The sequence below is a fragment of the Brassica oleracea genome, chromosome C5, assembly GCF_000695525.1.
Source record: "Brassica oleracea var. oleracea cultivar TO1000 chromosome C5, BOL, whole genome shotgun sequence".
Classification (NCBI taxonomy): domain Eukaryota; kingdom Viridiplantae; phylum Streptophyta; class Magnoliopsida; order Brassicales; family Brassicaceae; genus Brassica; species Brassica oleracea.
In genome coordinates this window covers 10,706,024-10,722,065 of record NC_027752.1, presented here as the reverse complement: position 1 = coordinate 10,722,065, position 16,042 = coordinate 10,706,024, and the positions used below count along the sequence as shown (strand labels likewise).

The 16,042-nt window shown below is 35.5% G+C and overlaps 2 protein-coding genes across 3 annotated transcripts; one reads left to right on the top strand and one right to left on the bottom strand.

The window, feature by feature from the left end:
• Nucleotides 1–6,500: 6,500 nt before the first annotated feature.
• Nucleotides 6,501–9,625, top strand: LOC106293366. The gene is made up of 2 exons (XM_013729040.1): nt 6,501–7,076; nt 8,869–9,625. Exons 1-2 carry the CDS (start codon nt 6,659–6,661, stop codon nt 9,405–9,407), a joined length of 957 nt encoding a protein of 318 aa, XP_013584494.1. The 5' UTR covers nt 6,501–6,658; the 3' UTR covers nt 9,408–9,625.
• A 1,107-nt stretch (nt 9,626–10,732) lies between these two features.
• On the bottom strand, nt 10,733–15,515 carry LOC106294738 (squamosa promoter-binding-like protein 14). Of its 2 annotated transcripts, XM_013730374.1 has the most exons (11): nt 15,230–15,515; nt 14,543–15,146; nt 14,276–14,472; nt 13,407–14,200; nt 13,250–13,324; nt 13,043–13,150; nt 12,833–12,950; nt 12,622–12,757; nt 12,392–12,536; nt 11,753–12,322; nt 11,154–11,570 (listed from the first exon to the last, which is right to left on the bottom strand). In XM_013730374.1, exons 2-11 carry the CDS (start codon nt 15,067–15,069, stop codon nt 11,154–11,156), a joined length of 3,087 nt encoding a protein of 1,028 aa, XP_013585828.1. In that variant the 5' UTR covers nt 15,070–15,146; nt 15,230–15,515. The 2 variants fall into 2 exon arrangements, with proteins under 2 accessions (XP_013585827.1, XP_013585828.1); XM_013730373.1 differs by having other exon boundaries at nt 10,733–11,570; nt 14,543–15,515.
• Nucleotides 15,516–16,042: the final 527 nt, after the last annotated feature.

Sequence of the window (16,042 nt, the reverse complement as noted above, 5' to 3'; positions counted from 1 at the left end):
TTTAATGTAATGAGTCTGATTCGTTAGAGGACAATCAAGTCCGTTGATTAATGGTTTGAAACTTAATGAAACGAGCGTTCACAACTTACGTACTCGCAGAAGGAAGCGAATCAAGATAAGTTGCTCGTACTGAAGCGGACACTTACCTTTGACCCATGGTGCAGGTCCCAGTCCAACCATCGCCTCCATTTCAGGCGCGGTCGCTTTTGCATCAATTAATTTTGTAGTCGGATGACAACTTCGAATTTCTAGAAAGGGACCAAGAGAGAATGAAGAGAGGAAAGTAGATTCATGAAGAAAGTATCTATGTTGGACCTCACATGAGATCCCACATACAAAAGAGGTCAATGTGCGTGCACAACATAATCGTATCTCTGAATCATGAGACAATGGTTTTACCAAAAAAATCTCATAATAACTTTAGAGAAAAAAAAACAGATCTGATAAAAGTTAAAAAAAAATGTGATAGTAGCAGAAAGTGACTCAGAATGTTATAAATAAGTGAAATGTGACCCTGAGTGTACATTCATAGTCACTTTTTGAGTTTTAATTACATCTTAAGACAGTTTGAACTACCGAGGTAGTTTATTCATGGTTGTTTACCTTGTTACCCCCAACTTACTTTTACTCACACAGCTTTCCGACAACACATTTCTATTTATTTACAGCTAGAAAATAAACATAGATTATATTTTTTTAATGTTTAGAGAAAAAAAACAGATCTGATAAAGATTAAAAAGAAAGAGTCCACAAAAAGAGAAAGAGAAAGAGAGAGAGAGAGAGAAAAGAGAAGTATGACCCATTAATTATAATATGGTTCTGTTTTAGTTGGAAAATCTAACTAAATATGAGATAAAAGTTTAAAAAAAATGTGTGAGTAGCAGAAAGTGACTCAGAATGTTATAAATAAGTTAAATGTGACCCTGAGTGTAATTATTTCTATATCTATCAACCCTAACCATTCATTTAACTTAAGTTAGCACAGCCGGGTGAAGAAACAAACGAGCCTATATCAAATTTCATACATTTGGTATATATAAAATAAAACACAACTGAACCGAATTATAGCCGGCACGAGTTCGATAAGAGTTTGGTTATAGATTTAATAAGACGAACGTAACTAAACCGAAACGAACAAAAGAAAATTGAATTGTCCCTAATCACAATCTAGAGAATATCTATGTTCACGAGGATAATTCATTATCCAGAATAATGTATGAGAATAAAGAGAAAACTACTGTTAGTTGAATGGCTAAATATTCTCTTATTCGCTTCTCTATCTTAACTATTTACGTTTTCGTCTAATTGGAAAGAATAACTACTCCAAGAATGATTAATCCGGAGATGAAATGACAGAGTGGAATAACTTGTAGAATTGAACAAAGTGAAACAATTGGCTAAAATCAAGACTTGTAGTCAAGTTTTGATATGTTTTAAACTTTTAATTGAGTGAGAATCTTATGGTGTTAGTCCTCTGTTGTTCTTTAATGCTCTTCTCCTTCCCTTACAGCGCATACAAAGCAGAAAAGCTATTTGTTTCTTATAATATTTTATTCCTTTATAAATTGCTGGAAATTTTTAATATCAGAAGTGTAGTAAAGGAATGGTGAATTATAGCTGCAACTGGATTGCAAATTTTTGGAATATAATGATTTATAATCATTAATTTTATTGATTATTTATTTTTTTACCATTTAACTTGAATAAAATTAAATACTCATTAATCAGTTCCACAATCATTCCAAAAAAATTACAAAGAAAAATATTCATAAACATTTCTCAACTATTTTGATTTGGAATAAATTGAAGGATTATATTCTATTTTTTTTATAAATCAGTTCCATTCTTCTTATTCAACTTATTTTTATTCCATTAATTGTTACCATGGTTGGACTCGTATGCAAAATTTATAGAATTTTATTCGGAATTTTGATCGTTATATATAATTTCATTTGGATAAAATACTCAGACCGAAACCTAGCTATATTTCTATATCAGGATATGTAAAAAACAAAATCTTTTTATTATATTTATTATTTTAAAGTTCATAACAGCTAATCATAATTGTATTTGATTATCATAAGATGACCATGTGTTATAGCAAAAAAAAAATTCTGGTAAATCCACCACTAAGAAAAACATTGAACGAAAGTCTGTGAACGAATATTACTTTTTGAATTGGTTACTACGAGAAATTAGTTCCTTTGTTTATCTTTGTGGTTTGCTTGGAAGCTATCACTATACTTGTTTGTATGATCTCGTGAAGAATCGGAATTAAATCGGGGCCCAATACATTCTGTGATATTTTCCACTGTCGGATTTGGTAGGGGACTAAGCATTTCTCGTTATGTAGTTTCCACGAGTAAAGTAATATATTTTGAACCTATTTTCTGTTGCATATGTGGACTCAGACCGAAACCTAGCTATATTTCTATATCAGGATATGTAAAAAACAAAATCTTTTTATTATATTTATTATTTTAAAGTTCATAACAGCTAATCATAATTGTATTTGATTATCATAAGATGACCATGTGTTATAGCAAAAAAAAAATTCTGGTAAATCCACCACTAAGAAAAACATTGAACGAAAGTCTGTGAACGAATATTACTTTTTGAATTGGTTACTACGAGAAATTAGTTCCTTTGTTTATCTTTGTGGTTTGCTTGGAAGCTATCACTATACTTGTTTGTATGATCTCGTGAAGAATCGGAATTAAATCGGGGCCCAATACATTCTGTGATATTTTCCACTGTCGGATTTGGTAGGGGACTAAGCATTTCTCGTTATGTAGTTTCCACGAGTAAAGTAATATATTTTGAACCTATTTTCTGTTGCATATGTGGACTCAGACCGAAACCTAGCTATATTTCTATATCAGGATATGTAAAAAACAAAATCTTTTTATTATATTTATTATTTTAAAGTTCATAACAGCTAATCATAATTGTATTTGATTATCATAAGATGACCATGTGTTATAGCAAAAAAAAAATTCTGGTAAATCCACCACTAAGAAAAACATTGAACGAAAGTCTGTGAACGAATATTACTTTTTGAATTGGTTACTACGAGAAATTAGTTCCTTTGTTTATCTTTGTGGTTTGCTTGGAAGCTATCACTATACTTGTTTGTATGATCTCGTGAAGAATCGGAATTAAATCGGGGCCCAATACATTCTGTGATATTTTCCACTGTCGGATTTGGTAGGGGACTAAGCATTTCTCGTTATGTAGTTTCCACGAGTAAAGTAATATATTTTGAACCTATTTTCGGTTGCATATGTGGACAGACGCAAGATAAAATGTACAGGGGGTGAAACAAACGAAAATTTCAACATGTAATGTGATTTGGTAAGGATTCTTGTTAAACGGTAAGGTCCAATCCAAAAGAAATGTCGAAGGTGTGATCAATGCCAGGACAAAAGACATTATAGTTCAGAATTTGTCGGACATTTTTCTTTAACCTGATATTTCCAATTTTTTTTGTTGCCAAAATATTTCCAAAATAGGTTTAACTAACCTAAAGAGAGATTAGGTTTAATCCAGGCCTAAATAACTATGAGTGACAGTTTATGCCATGTAGCTTTTATGGGAACTAGTACGTGTAGTTTTTTTTCTTATATAAAAAAAAATCTAACAACATTGTAAAATGGTTTTAATGGTGGATTTAGTTATTTTTCTTAGATCCGGCCAAAGCGAATACAAACTCCATTTATTTATTTTTGATAAAATTTCAAATTTATTGATCTATAAAAAATATTTATAATGTTAAAAAGAGATTATGAACTATAAACCTGTCAGTTACATTGTGTGTTGGAATCACTAACGAAGTAAACCTGCCGATTTGTGGTCAAACTTATACTTAAACGAAGTAACTCTATTTCTCATAGCCTTGTCAATCCTTCTTTGCATTTGATCTGCTGTTGTCCATGTTTTGTTGATGTCATCATGTCACCTTGCGTTTCTTTCTTTATCCAAATGTTGTAAATAGTTGTTTGGTATACTCTATTTGTTTCTAAAAGATAGAACACATATTTATATTTAGAAAAAATTACACTTTCGCATGCTTTTTCTCTCTCCTTTTACATTCTAACATACTTTGAACTTGACATATACTTTTCACATGTATTTTACCCAAAAAAACTCTTCTAATTAAACAAACCAAGTTAACATCTATTTTACAATTAACTTAAATTTATTTTTTATAGAAAATAAAAAAATCAGAAACCCTAGTACGCTGCATTTGTTCTTCCTCTCCATTGTCAATTTCTATCTCTCTTTCTCTCTTTTCTTCATCACCTACAACACAACTACGAACTATGTGTTCATCATCTTGTTATACACTGCTCTGAATTCCATAATTTCATTCATTAGATATATCCTATTTGGTTCTATTAATACATTCAAAAAGCTGGCCGGATGGAGAAGAAGAGATAAAGAGAATCGGAGATCAAGTCAACAACTTCTCGTTTCTTTCAAAGCTCCACTCCCATGGTTCCATTCTCATCACCACCACGACCCTGACCATATCATCAATGAAGTCATCACATCAGTAATCCAATACCCAACACCATTTCTCTTACGACGGTGGACCTTCTCTTCACCCCAGCCAAAACACTTTCACTTCTATATATTGACCAAGCCTCACCCAACCACACTTCTGATGGCCACGACTCCACAAAACCACTGACCACTGTTCTCCTACTCACACTTCTCCTACTCACACTTCTCACGCCACCACGACCCTAACTACAATATTTCTCACGCCATCACAACCCTGACCACAATTCCATTCTCAGCACCACCACGAACCTGACAACATCATCAATGATGTTGTCCATAAAACCACTGACCACGATTTGTACTTGCTTTAACAAGAACCATCAGATTAATTTTACTATCACTAATTCAATGGTTACTATAAAAGCACAAACCCCAATAAATATACACTTATTAATTACAACCAAAAAACCTAACTAAATGTTTATACCATAACCATCTATCTAGGCACGACTCTTCCTTTTTATAAGGGTATTTTCGTCTAAAACAACCACACCTCACTCTCCAAAGTACACCACATGCACAAAGTACCTAATAGTGTAAGAGTGAAAGCTTAAAGTAGGTCTACGTGTAAAGCTCTCTTATATTTATATGTTTCTATACATATTAAAAATCTATCAAATTTTTTATTATAAATAAATTATTTTCTGTGTTTATCAGTTTTCAGAAATTTTATACCAAAGTATTTCAATAAGTATAATTAATTTTTAAAATTTTAATTTGACTAATAAAAATATCTAGAAAACATAAAACATATAACTTAAAAAAAAATTAAAAGCATTAATCTTTTAAAAATAGAGGAGTATAAGTAAACAATTTATACCATATAGCTTTATGGGAACTAGTACGTGTAGTATCCCCTATATATTAATTGAGAAACATTTGAAAAAATGTAACCTTAAGTTTGTAATAATTAAAAAATGACTCTGCTGAATTGTCACGTAATTAGAATGTTAATTTTGCTTACGTGGCGGCCTGAGAATCAATTGAGAATTTTTTAGTCCAAAATTAAATTGCTAGGGAATGTTATATTAAATAATATGTCCATTATACATCATTCATTTATCAAATTGAAATTGAAATATTATATATCATATACGATAGATAAGATTGATTGTTTTGATTTATTTACCCTAAAATAATTGTGAATAAACAAGAGCGGTCGTTTGATTTATATGCACACACTATGATTGACACATGAGCGTAAACTTCTCATAATCATAATTAACTTTTAAATTGCTAAATCACGATATAAAACTGAGCTATCATAGTTTCATTGTAACCAAATAGCATGCCTGAGATTCTTGGCCAAAACGTTAGGTTTTTATGCGATAAGTGATTTTTTGATCTAAAATATTTTTTTAAATGGGATCAGCTCATTAGTAAACAAATTACGTAATTAACAAAAAAGGTTTTAGAAAATTATTTAATGGCCAAAAAATTTATTCGATCAAAAATATAAATTTTATTTTTTCATACGATATTTCTTAAATAATTTTTCTATAAATTCACAATGCGCAAGGCGCAGGTCTTATCCTAGTGTATTTTTAAATGAGAAGTTAACAACATTGTAGAATGGTTTTAATATGGCGGATTTAGCTACTCTTTTTAGATTGAGCCAAAGGCACCATTTTTATATATATATCTGTGACTTTTTTGGTGCTTCATAGTTCCACAATTTCGTCGCTTCAAAATTGATGAAATTGTAGCGACAAACCCTAACTCACATCCTCACACATGCAAAGCCATATCTACTTAAAAGAAGATCAATGATTTAATTCATTATTTATTTTGAACTTTTAACGTAAAAATTACATGCAATTTCTGATAAGTGACAAATAAGTCTACGAAGCATCTTCTTTTCTTTCTAGAAACCCTAAAGAAAACTACACGCTTTCTCTCTTTAGAAAAACCTGTCTATGTTATGAAAACAGTTACAATATTTTCCACCATAAATAAACTCTCATCTCCACTTAATTTTACCACTCCAATTGGGAAAATAACCACTCCAAATTTCACCACCGTAGCACACAAACAACCCTAACCAATCATAGCTTCTACCACCAACTCAAGGTTTTCATTTTGCAAAAGAAGAATGATCAGAAGCAAATCCATAGTCATCAATTCCAATACCACAAACAACTCTGCTGTTGCCGCCGCAGCCGTAGCTATCAGACGTTCTGCCTCAAACGCTACCGCCGCAACAGCCGTGGTACATACTAATGATCTTAACAGAAAACCGCCACGATCACGGTTCGTAGAGTTTCCGGTATCTCCTCAACTGATGAGAGGGGAAGAGATCGTCCACTTTGGACATCCGCGACACGTGCTGGTCAAAGTTGATTTGCCGGATATCTACACGTGTGCAGGGTGTAAAGAAGAAGGAGCTGGGGTTAGGTATGTGTGCCAAGAGTGCGATTATCAGCTCCATGAATTTTGCGCTTCGGCTCCTCCTGTACTCAAGTCACACCCTCTGCATTACCAGCATCAGCTTCTCTTCTTTGCCAAGCCCGGTACCTATCTCCTCTCTTAATTTTTGTCGGAACATTTTTGAATAAAATTAATTTAATGGTATTTTTTGTATGATACATTTTGTAGGTTATACCTTTCAGACATTTTTCCTTTTCGTGCGAATGCTAACTAACGTTATATCCGTTCCGTTGTTTTTTTTCCGGACCAAGTACTAGTCACAACACTATAACGAAACCCTGATTATTGTCGACTATATATTGATTGCTTTACATAGAATAATCAAAATAATTATTTGGTTTAGTGGGTATCAAAATTAAGAATTGAATACTGGCGACGTCGAGCAACAGAGAGAATAATTTGCTTTCTAAAATATTGTAAGCATCAAAGTTGAAGTTAAAACAATAGTTGCTGAATTAGAATGGAGTCACTGAAGAAAAAGTATAAAAAGAAGTAGAACATATGTATTTTTGTTTTGCTCGTTAGAATATACCTGAACAACATAAATAACCAAACTTCGGTAAATTTGTTTTCTCGACAACTTGCGGTTGCGGATATAACATTATAATGCCATTAAACGTTTACTAATTAATAAAGGTAACTAGATAGCGCGGGTATATTGTTTGTTTTGTTTTTTCGGTATATTTTTTATATATAGCTTAAAATGAATATCACCTCGTTCCTGGTTGAACAAAAAAAAAAGAATATCACCCGTTCCACATTCATAAAATCAGTTAAATGTAAAAAGTAGTTAAATGAAATAGGTATGTGTTTTGCTCGTAGGAAGCAACAAACATATCAATATACAATTTAGTTATCAATATTATTTAGTATATGAACTTTAAGATTTTTAAAATAATTTCAATGGGTTATTCGAACCAGAACTAAAATTTAAAAATATCTGAATGGAGCTAAAATATTAAACTCCGAAAACCCAAAATCCGAATTAGATCCTAACCAAATCGGAATGAGTACTCGAACGACCACCCCTAATTTCTGTATAAGATATTGTATAGGTTTAGACACATTTATCCAGAACTAAAAAACTAAAACCAAATGTAAACCTAATTCATAAATAATCAAGTGAATCATATATCTCTGGAACCAAAAAATTGAATTGAACGGAACCAAACCGCTAACCAAATAGGTATCCAAAATTTTAAAATGGAATTATATACCCACAAATATTAATTATACTTAATTTTTAAATAGTTAAATATACTAAAAATACTATTTATTAACAAAATTACCCGAATATTTTTATCCATAAATTTAAAATTATCTAAAATTATTTGATATTTTTATTCAAACCGTCCGATATTTAAAGCTGGTATAATTATTTATTTATTTGTAAACATAGTTATTGATACTATGAATATAAATGCTATTAATTGTTATTGATAATGTATATACAGAATGGTATCAGGCATGAAAAAAATCAAAGCATCTAATAGATGAATTGGTTGCTGTCAATGATTGTAGTCGAATACTTTTTCCACTCAAAGTAATGCATTCCGAAATGATAGGAAGTAAAGGGAAGAGGAGATTATTTTTTTTCATTTTTTTTTCATCGGGAGGTTATAAAATACCAAGGGAAGAAAAGGTTATAATATATATATACATGTCATGGCAGTTAAATTTTTAAAAAAGTGGATTATAAATAATTGGACCAAACAAATATCAATTGGTCATAAAGGAGTTTTAATAGAATAGATTATTAGCAGTCAAGTTAGTAGGTTATACTTTCGAGTGATGAAATATTCTTGATTATCTTTCTTTTATGTTTTTTCTTTTTTTGCTAATAGTTTTCTTTTTTATGCTGATGAGGAATAACAGCAAAAGGAGGAATAAAGAAATCGAAATGCGACGTGTGTGGAAGATCACCAAAAGGTTACACCTTCAGATGCAAAGCCTGCAGTTTCCAGATGCATCCTGGCTGCGCCATGTTATCTCCTTCCCTCTCCTCCTCCTCTCTCCACCACCACCCTCTCCAACTCCTCTCCTCCGCCACCAACAACGCCGGCGGAGACCACTCCGGGGGATTCCTCTGCGGAGAGTGCAAGAGAGGTAAGCGAGTCGGCAGGGTTTACCGTTGCACCGTTTGCGATTACCACTTGCATGCGGTCTGCGCCAAGGACGCCGCCGTGAACGGCCTCAGAGCAAACGGACACAAAGGAAGGGATAGGTCTCCGGCGGTTTTGGGAACGGCGGCAAGGGTGGCGTCGCAGGTTGTGATTGATTTTTTCGGTGGTATAATGGAAGGTCTCGGTGAAGGTGTTGGTGAAGCTATTTTGGACGGTGTGACTAGAGGTGGCGGCCGCGGAGGAGGAAATGGAGGTGTTACTAGGGTAATTCCACGTGTCAGAGGAGGATAACTATGGACTTTTGGGGATAACTAATTATGAGTGTTTATACGTATAAGGAAATGATTGTATTGCTGTTTGGCTGATTGAAAGTACATATAGATTGGAGTGTTGATGTTTATTAGGTTGGGTGGGAGGATATATTATTTTAATTAAATTTGGGTATACAAGAATAACCATAAGAATGATGTGTATTGTTAAAGTTTGGAAATATAAGTATTGTTAATGTATAATGTTTTCTGTACTTTGGTCACTAATGTAGTTGGGATTTAAGTAGAGTGTCATATGTTTAACATTGCAACTTTGTTTTGAACATCACATTGTAGTAGCAAAGGTTATTATTAGCTTACCGCATATAACATTTTCGGTGTGTTTGGAAATATGAACATAATGTTTATAATTTATTTGGCATTCAATATATTCTATTTGTAATTATTTGGCTTATAAAGTTACATAAGGAGAAATAGAAAGAAGGCGAAAAGGCTAATTACCTAATATTAGTAGCATCTTTGAAAAGAGTGGCACCTCAAATGCAACTCCCATTCAAAATACAGGACCCACCCCACCACTCGCATCTTATTTGAAGTTTCTTATAATTGTCTCATCAGTTTTTCATTAATTTGGAAGCCCTATATATACATACGCATCAAAATAACATAGAGTATATATAAACAAACTTAAATCAAGAGTTGCTTGCCTTAATCATCGCCATATTGGAATAAACTTTTGAAATGTAAACGTTATAAATTGTTTTTTTTTTGTCGGTGTCGGTTTTCCACTTTCCTTCCCGCTTTTAAGAAAAAATCTTTGAAAAGTGGCATTATGTGAAATGTTTTATTCCTTTTAGTGTGTGTTAAATGTTAAATGTTTTCCCACTTTTCTTTATGCAAATAAAAGTCGGAAAATTAACCTTACAAAAACCACGCCTTGTGTTTTACCAACATGATGGGCAATTGTAGCTTTTATTGGACTGTCGTATATATTTTTGACTGTTGAAATTGATAAACTAGAACAGAATAATCATTTTTATTTTGAACAATACATTTAAAATCAACCAACCCGTATCCTACTAGAAAAACGGAATCACACTAACTCAAGAATCCTTTATTTGTGACCCAATACTATACTCGAACTAAAGATTTAGTGACTTGTGATGTTTCAGAAGCTAGACAATCCACGTGGGAATCCTTAACCTCTGACGGCCTTTTGGGAACTATGTAACAAGATTCCTATGCTCATAACAAGGATTAACTAAATACTAATAAACATTTTCGAAAAGAAAAAGAGAAGAAATAGTGATTGAAAATAAATACATCCTTTTGAAATGAAGCCATAACTGAAAAGAAAAACTTAAAAAGTTACAATAACATAAGACTACTTGTACAAAGTACAAATTTACAAAGACAAAGAACCAAAAAATGCAAAATAGTAAAGTAACTGCTTCGTATATGAAGCAGTAGGATACTATATGTCATAATAGTAACGATAATAAGTAGGAATACACAGAAATACACAATAAAATTAGCAACCAAAGTATATAACTGAAAACAAAAACAAAGAACTCTCGAAAGCCGACGGTGAAGCTCCCCTCTGTTATGATCCGAGCACATTGGTCCTCGTCAATGTCGCAGACTCGCAGTAAAGCCTCGTGAGCTTTCCATTAACCGTAGTAAAGTCTCTGTCTTTTTCTTGTTTTTTTTTTTTGTTGTGAAGCCAAAAGAATAATAACAAGTATATAATTTACTTCTTGTTCTTTCCCTAGATGGAGCCATAATCCAAACCTCCCCAACTGAAGTGAGATCCTTGTCGGACGATCGGGAAAGCATGCATGAAAACGCAGACGCAAACGCAGACAGTCGCAACCGCAAGCATTGAGTGAATGATAGGAGTTGGGAACAAACGGTGCGAGCCTGAGGCTCTCCTCCTATACTTTAGAGCCACGGTAGCACACGAGGCACATGAGGACTTGTTCATCTCTGTACTTGATCTTCTGCTCAGACCCAACTGGTCAACAACAATCTCGCTCTCAATGTTTAGCGAGACTTGCTTGTTTCTTTTGTCTGCAAGTTTACGAGCCACCAGGGAGTTATATGTATGGTTGTTCCTCATTGCAGCGTAGCTGTATGGAGTTTGGCCGGTTCCATCGCAGAGAGAGTTCCAGCTCGATAATCCGATCTGTAACAGTTTTAAAACGATGGTTTTGGCAGTGTCTTAAAAATTGGCCTAGACGGCAAATCGGACCTAAACAAAACGATTTTTCTAAAATGATTCTATAAGCACCTAACTACCGTCTATCGATTTCTTGAACATTAGTTTTGATGTTTGAATCATGAGAAAGGAAGAGAAAGAAAGATTACCTCTTGTGGATCATTGGTGAGAAGATCAACCATATCATCTGAATCAGATGTACAAGCAGCTAAATGTAAAGGTGTGATACCGCCAGGTCCGGTTATATTGGGTAAGAAGACCAACTTTTTAGAGGAACCGAGATTAACAGAGTAATGAATGAGTAGTTCCACCATCTTTGTGCTTTTCCTCTTAACAGCACGATTCAACAACTGAATCTCTGCGAGCATATCCAATGCTTCTCTGTTCGGCTCATCATTCACCACATTTCTCTCTACCAACATGTCGAGGAGTGTTCTGATGACAGCGCAGTAGTCTCTTTCAACTGAACAGACGAGCAAGAACTTGAAGCGGGAAAGGGAAAACTCGGATTGTTCCAGAGGCTCGGTGGTTTGGTTCTTCTGGAAAAGCCAACCAAGCTCGTTCAAGAAGCATAAAGTCTCTTCTCTTGATGTGGGACGGTGATGCGCTTGTTCTTGACTTTTGGGGTGAAACTCCTCTTCAAGGCGATTTAACTCTTTGCAGATGGATGCATTGGCAATTATCAACGGGAAACTGTCACCCCTAAACCCATTCTCCACCTGTAAACAAAGTTAAGACGTTAAACATCTATAGATTGACAAAGAGAGCTGTTAGGTTCAGTTATATACCTCAATGAAACAGCGTCCAAGAAAACCAGGTTGTGTATTGTTGACTCTGAAACATTTTACATTCAACTCGTCAAAGATGGCTCGTTTACACGCTGCCCCTGATGCTTCCATTGACACGTAGCTACCCATTTGTGTGCAACGTATACTGGACGCAATCATAATAAAGGTTAGAACTGAAGAAGAAACAAAGACAAAGAAATGATGAAACTTTTGAGGTGAATTAAGTTTACCTGATGCCATCATTAGTCAAGCTTCTACCTCTTACTACTAAACTTGTTTCTTCACCAGCTACCACAGCTACAGGTGACACTGAGATGAGCTCTGGTGAATTCCAAGTTCTCCATGATTTGCTACAGCGAATACGACCTGTAACCAAATGACATGTTATTACTGACATAAAATCAAAACATTACAAGTACAAGCTCATGAGCGAGCACTCACCATTTTTGTGTGAAGCGAGCTGTCTGCCCGTGTTAACTATAAACCTCGAGTCTCTCCAAAAACCTGAATGAGAATCTTGTAACATAACAGCAACCCGTTGCTGCAAGTTTTGCTCGAGCTGAAAAAAAAAAGCACAAGCCGTTCCTAAGTTACTGATGCACATAGCGTAGTATAGTTCAATTAACGAACACTTTAAATATTTCCACTCACTTGTTCCCAGGCCGCAGGTGACATAGCTACGTAGACAGATAGAACAACACAGCCTGGCCTTATATAACTCTCCATTTCTGATGGAATGCTCGACAGCCAGTTATAGATCTGTAATAAAAGGTAGAGAGAATCACAATGAGTATTCAAAGGACGTATCCAATTACTTTATATATCAGGAAAGGTTAGATAATGCTCAGAAATGATCACCTCAGTTCGTAATGTTCCAGGGAGCTGACTTGGATCTTTATCAAGTAGCTTGAAGACTATCTTTCCCGTGCGGTCCTGTTTCAATGCCATAAAAATAAAAATCATAAGCGGCTTGTTTCCTCTACGTATGCTAAAGAGGAGTTTATAAGCTGCAAACCTGAGCATCAGAGTTTAAGCTAGGAGGAGAGTAGTCAGAACCAGAAGACGCATAACCACACTGTTGCCCGAATCCTTTAAAGTTAGGATTTGCAGCTCCTCTATTTGATGTACCAAAGAGGTCAAGAGGCAAGCAGCCCCCAGTCCTCACGGGGCTTGTGTTATTGTGATTCTTCGACCTCATGGTTTCAGGGGACCTCTGCAGTGGGAATAACTCTTGCATCACAGGAGATGAAGATGGAGATCTATCCTCCACAGGGTTACTGCTGGCAGACGAATAATATTTTCTCGAGGACGCCACGGCTGGTCGTCGACTCTCATCCTCGGGCGAGGAGGTGAACAGTTGTAGAGACAAGCTAGACCTAGTGTCTTGAGCATGTGAATCTGAATCCTGAGAAGGAGACTGGTTACTGCTACTGCTTCTCTCCCCACCAACTGTTCTCTTCTCCACGTTGGTTGTAGCAACGTGGTCGTAAGAAGATAACTTAGCCTTGTCATTTTCTTTGGTACCAAACCCACCTTGAGACAATATGGCTAGCGTATCAGGTGAAGATGAGCCTAACGTTTCGGAGAGAACAGCAAGCAGATCCATGGTGGAAGGAGAATCCCCGTTCACATCGTTTTGAGGGTTCGCCACCAGGTGATCAGTATTTTTCCTGGCTAAACTCCCAATACTGTTGAGCTTAGAGACGAGATCCATAGGCAAAGGCAATGCGTTTATCTTGTTGAGTATCTGAAGAAGCTGCTCTCTTTGAGGCACAGCTGGAGACCCCATTGGCCTTACCTCATTCTTACCTGCAAACCACAGACCCCATTGGCTATTAATAAAACAAGAACTCTTAGAACCAGAAAAAAAGCTCAACTTAGTACCTTGTGCACAAGCTAAGGCGGTTAACAAAGCCATAAGATCCATATTGGCGTTAGAGGTACTATCACGGTTCCCCGGAGCTACAACACCAGAAGCAACCTCCTCCGGCTGAGTTGTTTTCCTCCTACGTCGGTTGTGGCCAGCCAACCTACGCCTACAACTTCTTTTCCCCTCATCAAACTCAGAAAGAAGATGAAACCTGCAAAAAAAAGGAACTAATTTTAAAACCAGATTCGGTTTAAAAGGGCAAGCAGTTGATTCATTTCTACCTGCTGCACTGTTGGCAGAACCTCTGCATCTGTTTCCCAACGAGAGCTTTAGTAGCTTTGCTGTGAACTTCACAGACTTTATGCCTTCTGTGATAATCCTTACCATGAGACAAATCTTGACAACAGTTATCCACCTGACAAACCGGATAGTTCCCACCGGTTCCAGGAGATCCAGACCGGCCCTTCTTGCTCGGTCTAGCTGCCTCAGCGGCGTTTAGACAGCTTCCAAGATTCAAATCAAGCCCCCTTTCTTCTCCCACCTTCCTTGAAGTCAAATCAAACTGTGTCTGGCTCTGGCTCTGGCTCCCAAGGCGAAGAGGCTCAGCGTCAACCGGCTTAGCTTCGAATCTCCGGCTATCCCAATCCCACAGGTTAGAGTTCCACTCATCTCTACGCTGCTCAGGCTGAGATGGTGGAACGAGACGGTTCGGCATCTGGTGGTGATAGAGGTTGCGTTTTCTCCCCATAGGAGAAAGCGATTGGTGTATGAATAAAGGAGCAGCCACCTGAGCGCCTACTTCTTCCATCTCTCTCTCTCGCTACTCCACAAAATATCTCTTTTCCAATTAAAGATTCAGGCTTTTCCTTTTCCACAAGAGAATATCTATGGAAAGCACGAAGCAGCGTATCTAAACATATCTAACGCTTATAGCTCCGATTCAGTAAATAAAGGGAATCTAATCGCACCTTCAAGAAGCATCAAACCTCAGCTCGAGACGGATTCGGTTAGAGAGGAACAACATCACCAAAGCTTCTTCTTCAGATTCGAAGATCTTTTTTTTTCTTCAAAAAGGAATCTTCAAGATCGTAGCTTTCCCGATCCGATCCAGGAAACGAAGAGAAAAGATCAGATTTTTTTCTCTACTCTCTCTCTCTCTCTCTATTAGACTGAAGCAAAATCTCAGATTTATCCTTGTTCGTCTCCGTCCTCCTTTCCTCTGCTCGTCCTTGGTTCTTCTTTCTTTCTTTCTTTCTTTCTTTCTGCTCATGTCTTTCAAGTACGATTTAGCTTATTTTCTTTTCTTTTTTTAATTGTGGTGGCACGTACTGTAAATACGAACAGTGAGGAGGGCACTTGTGTTACATTATTCGAGCCGCCCATATGAGAGAGAGAGAGAGAGAGAGAGTCATAGTTGAAGGATCCAAGACACTTCCATTTTTTTTAGCATTTTAACCATTTGTGCCAAAACAAATATAATAATAAACAAAATAAAAAACCATTTGTACTATAAACTGTTAAATTCTTACTTTATTTTTAGTCAACATACTTGTTAATTAGATTAATAATAATAATTATTATTATTATGTGGCGGCATATGAAAATATGATCATTCTGTTACTAATTATGACTTTGAAATAAAAGTAGCTACAGAAAATTACAAACAATTTCTTACGTATTTACCAAATACGTTGGTTAAAAACAATCATTAGTTTATGTAAAGTTGAAATAGTGTAAAATTATCTAAAGAAAGACAAAATTCAAACGCGTTAACACAAAAA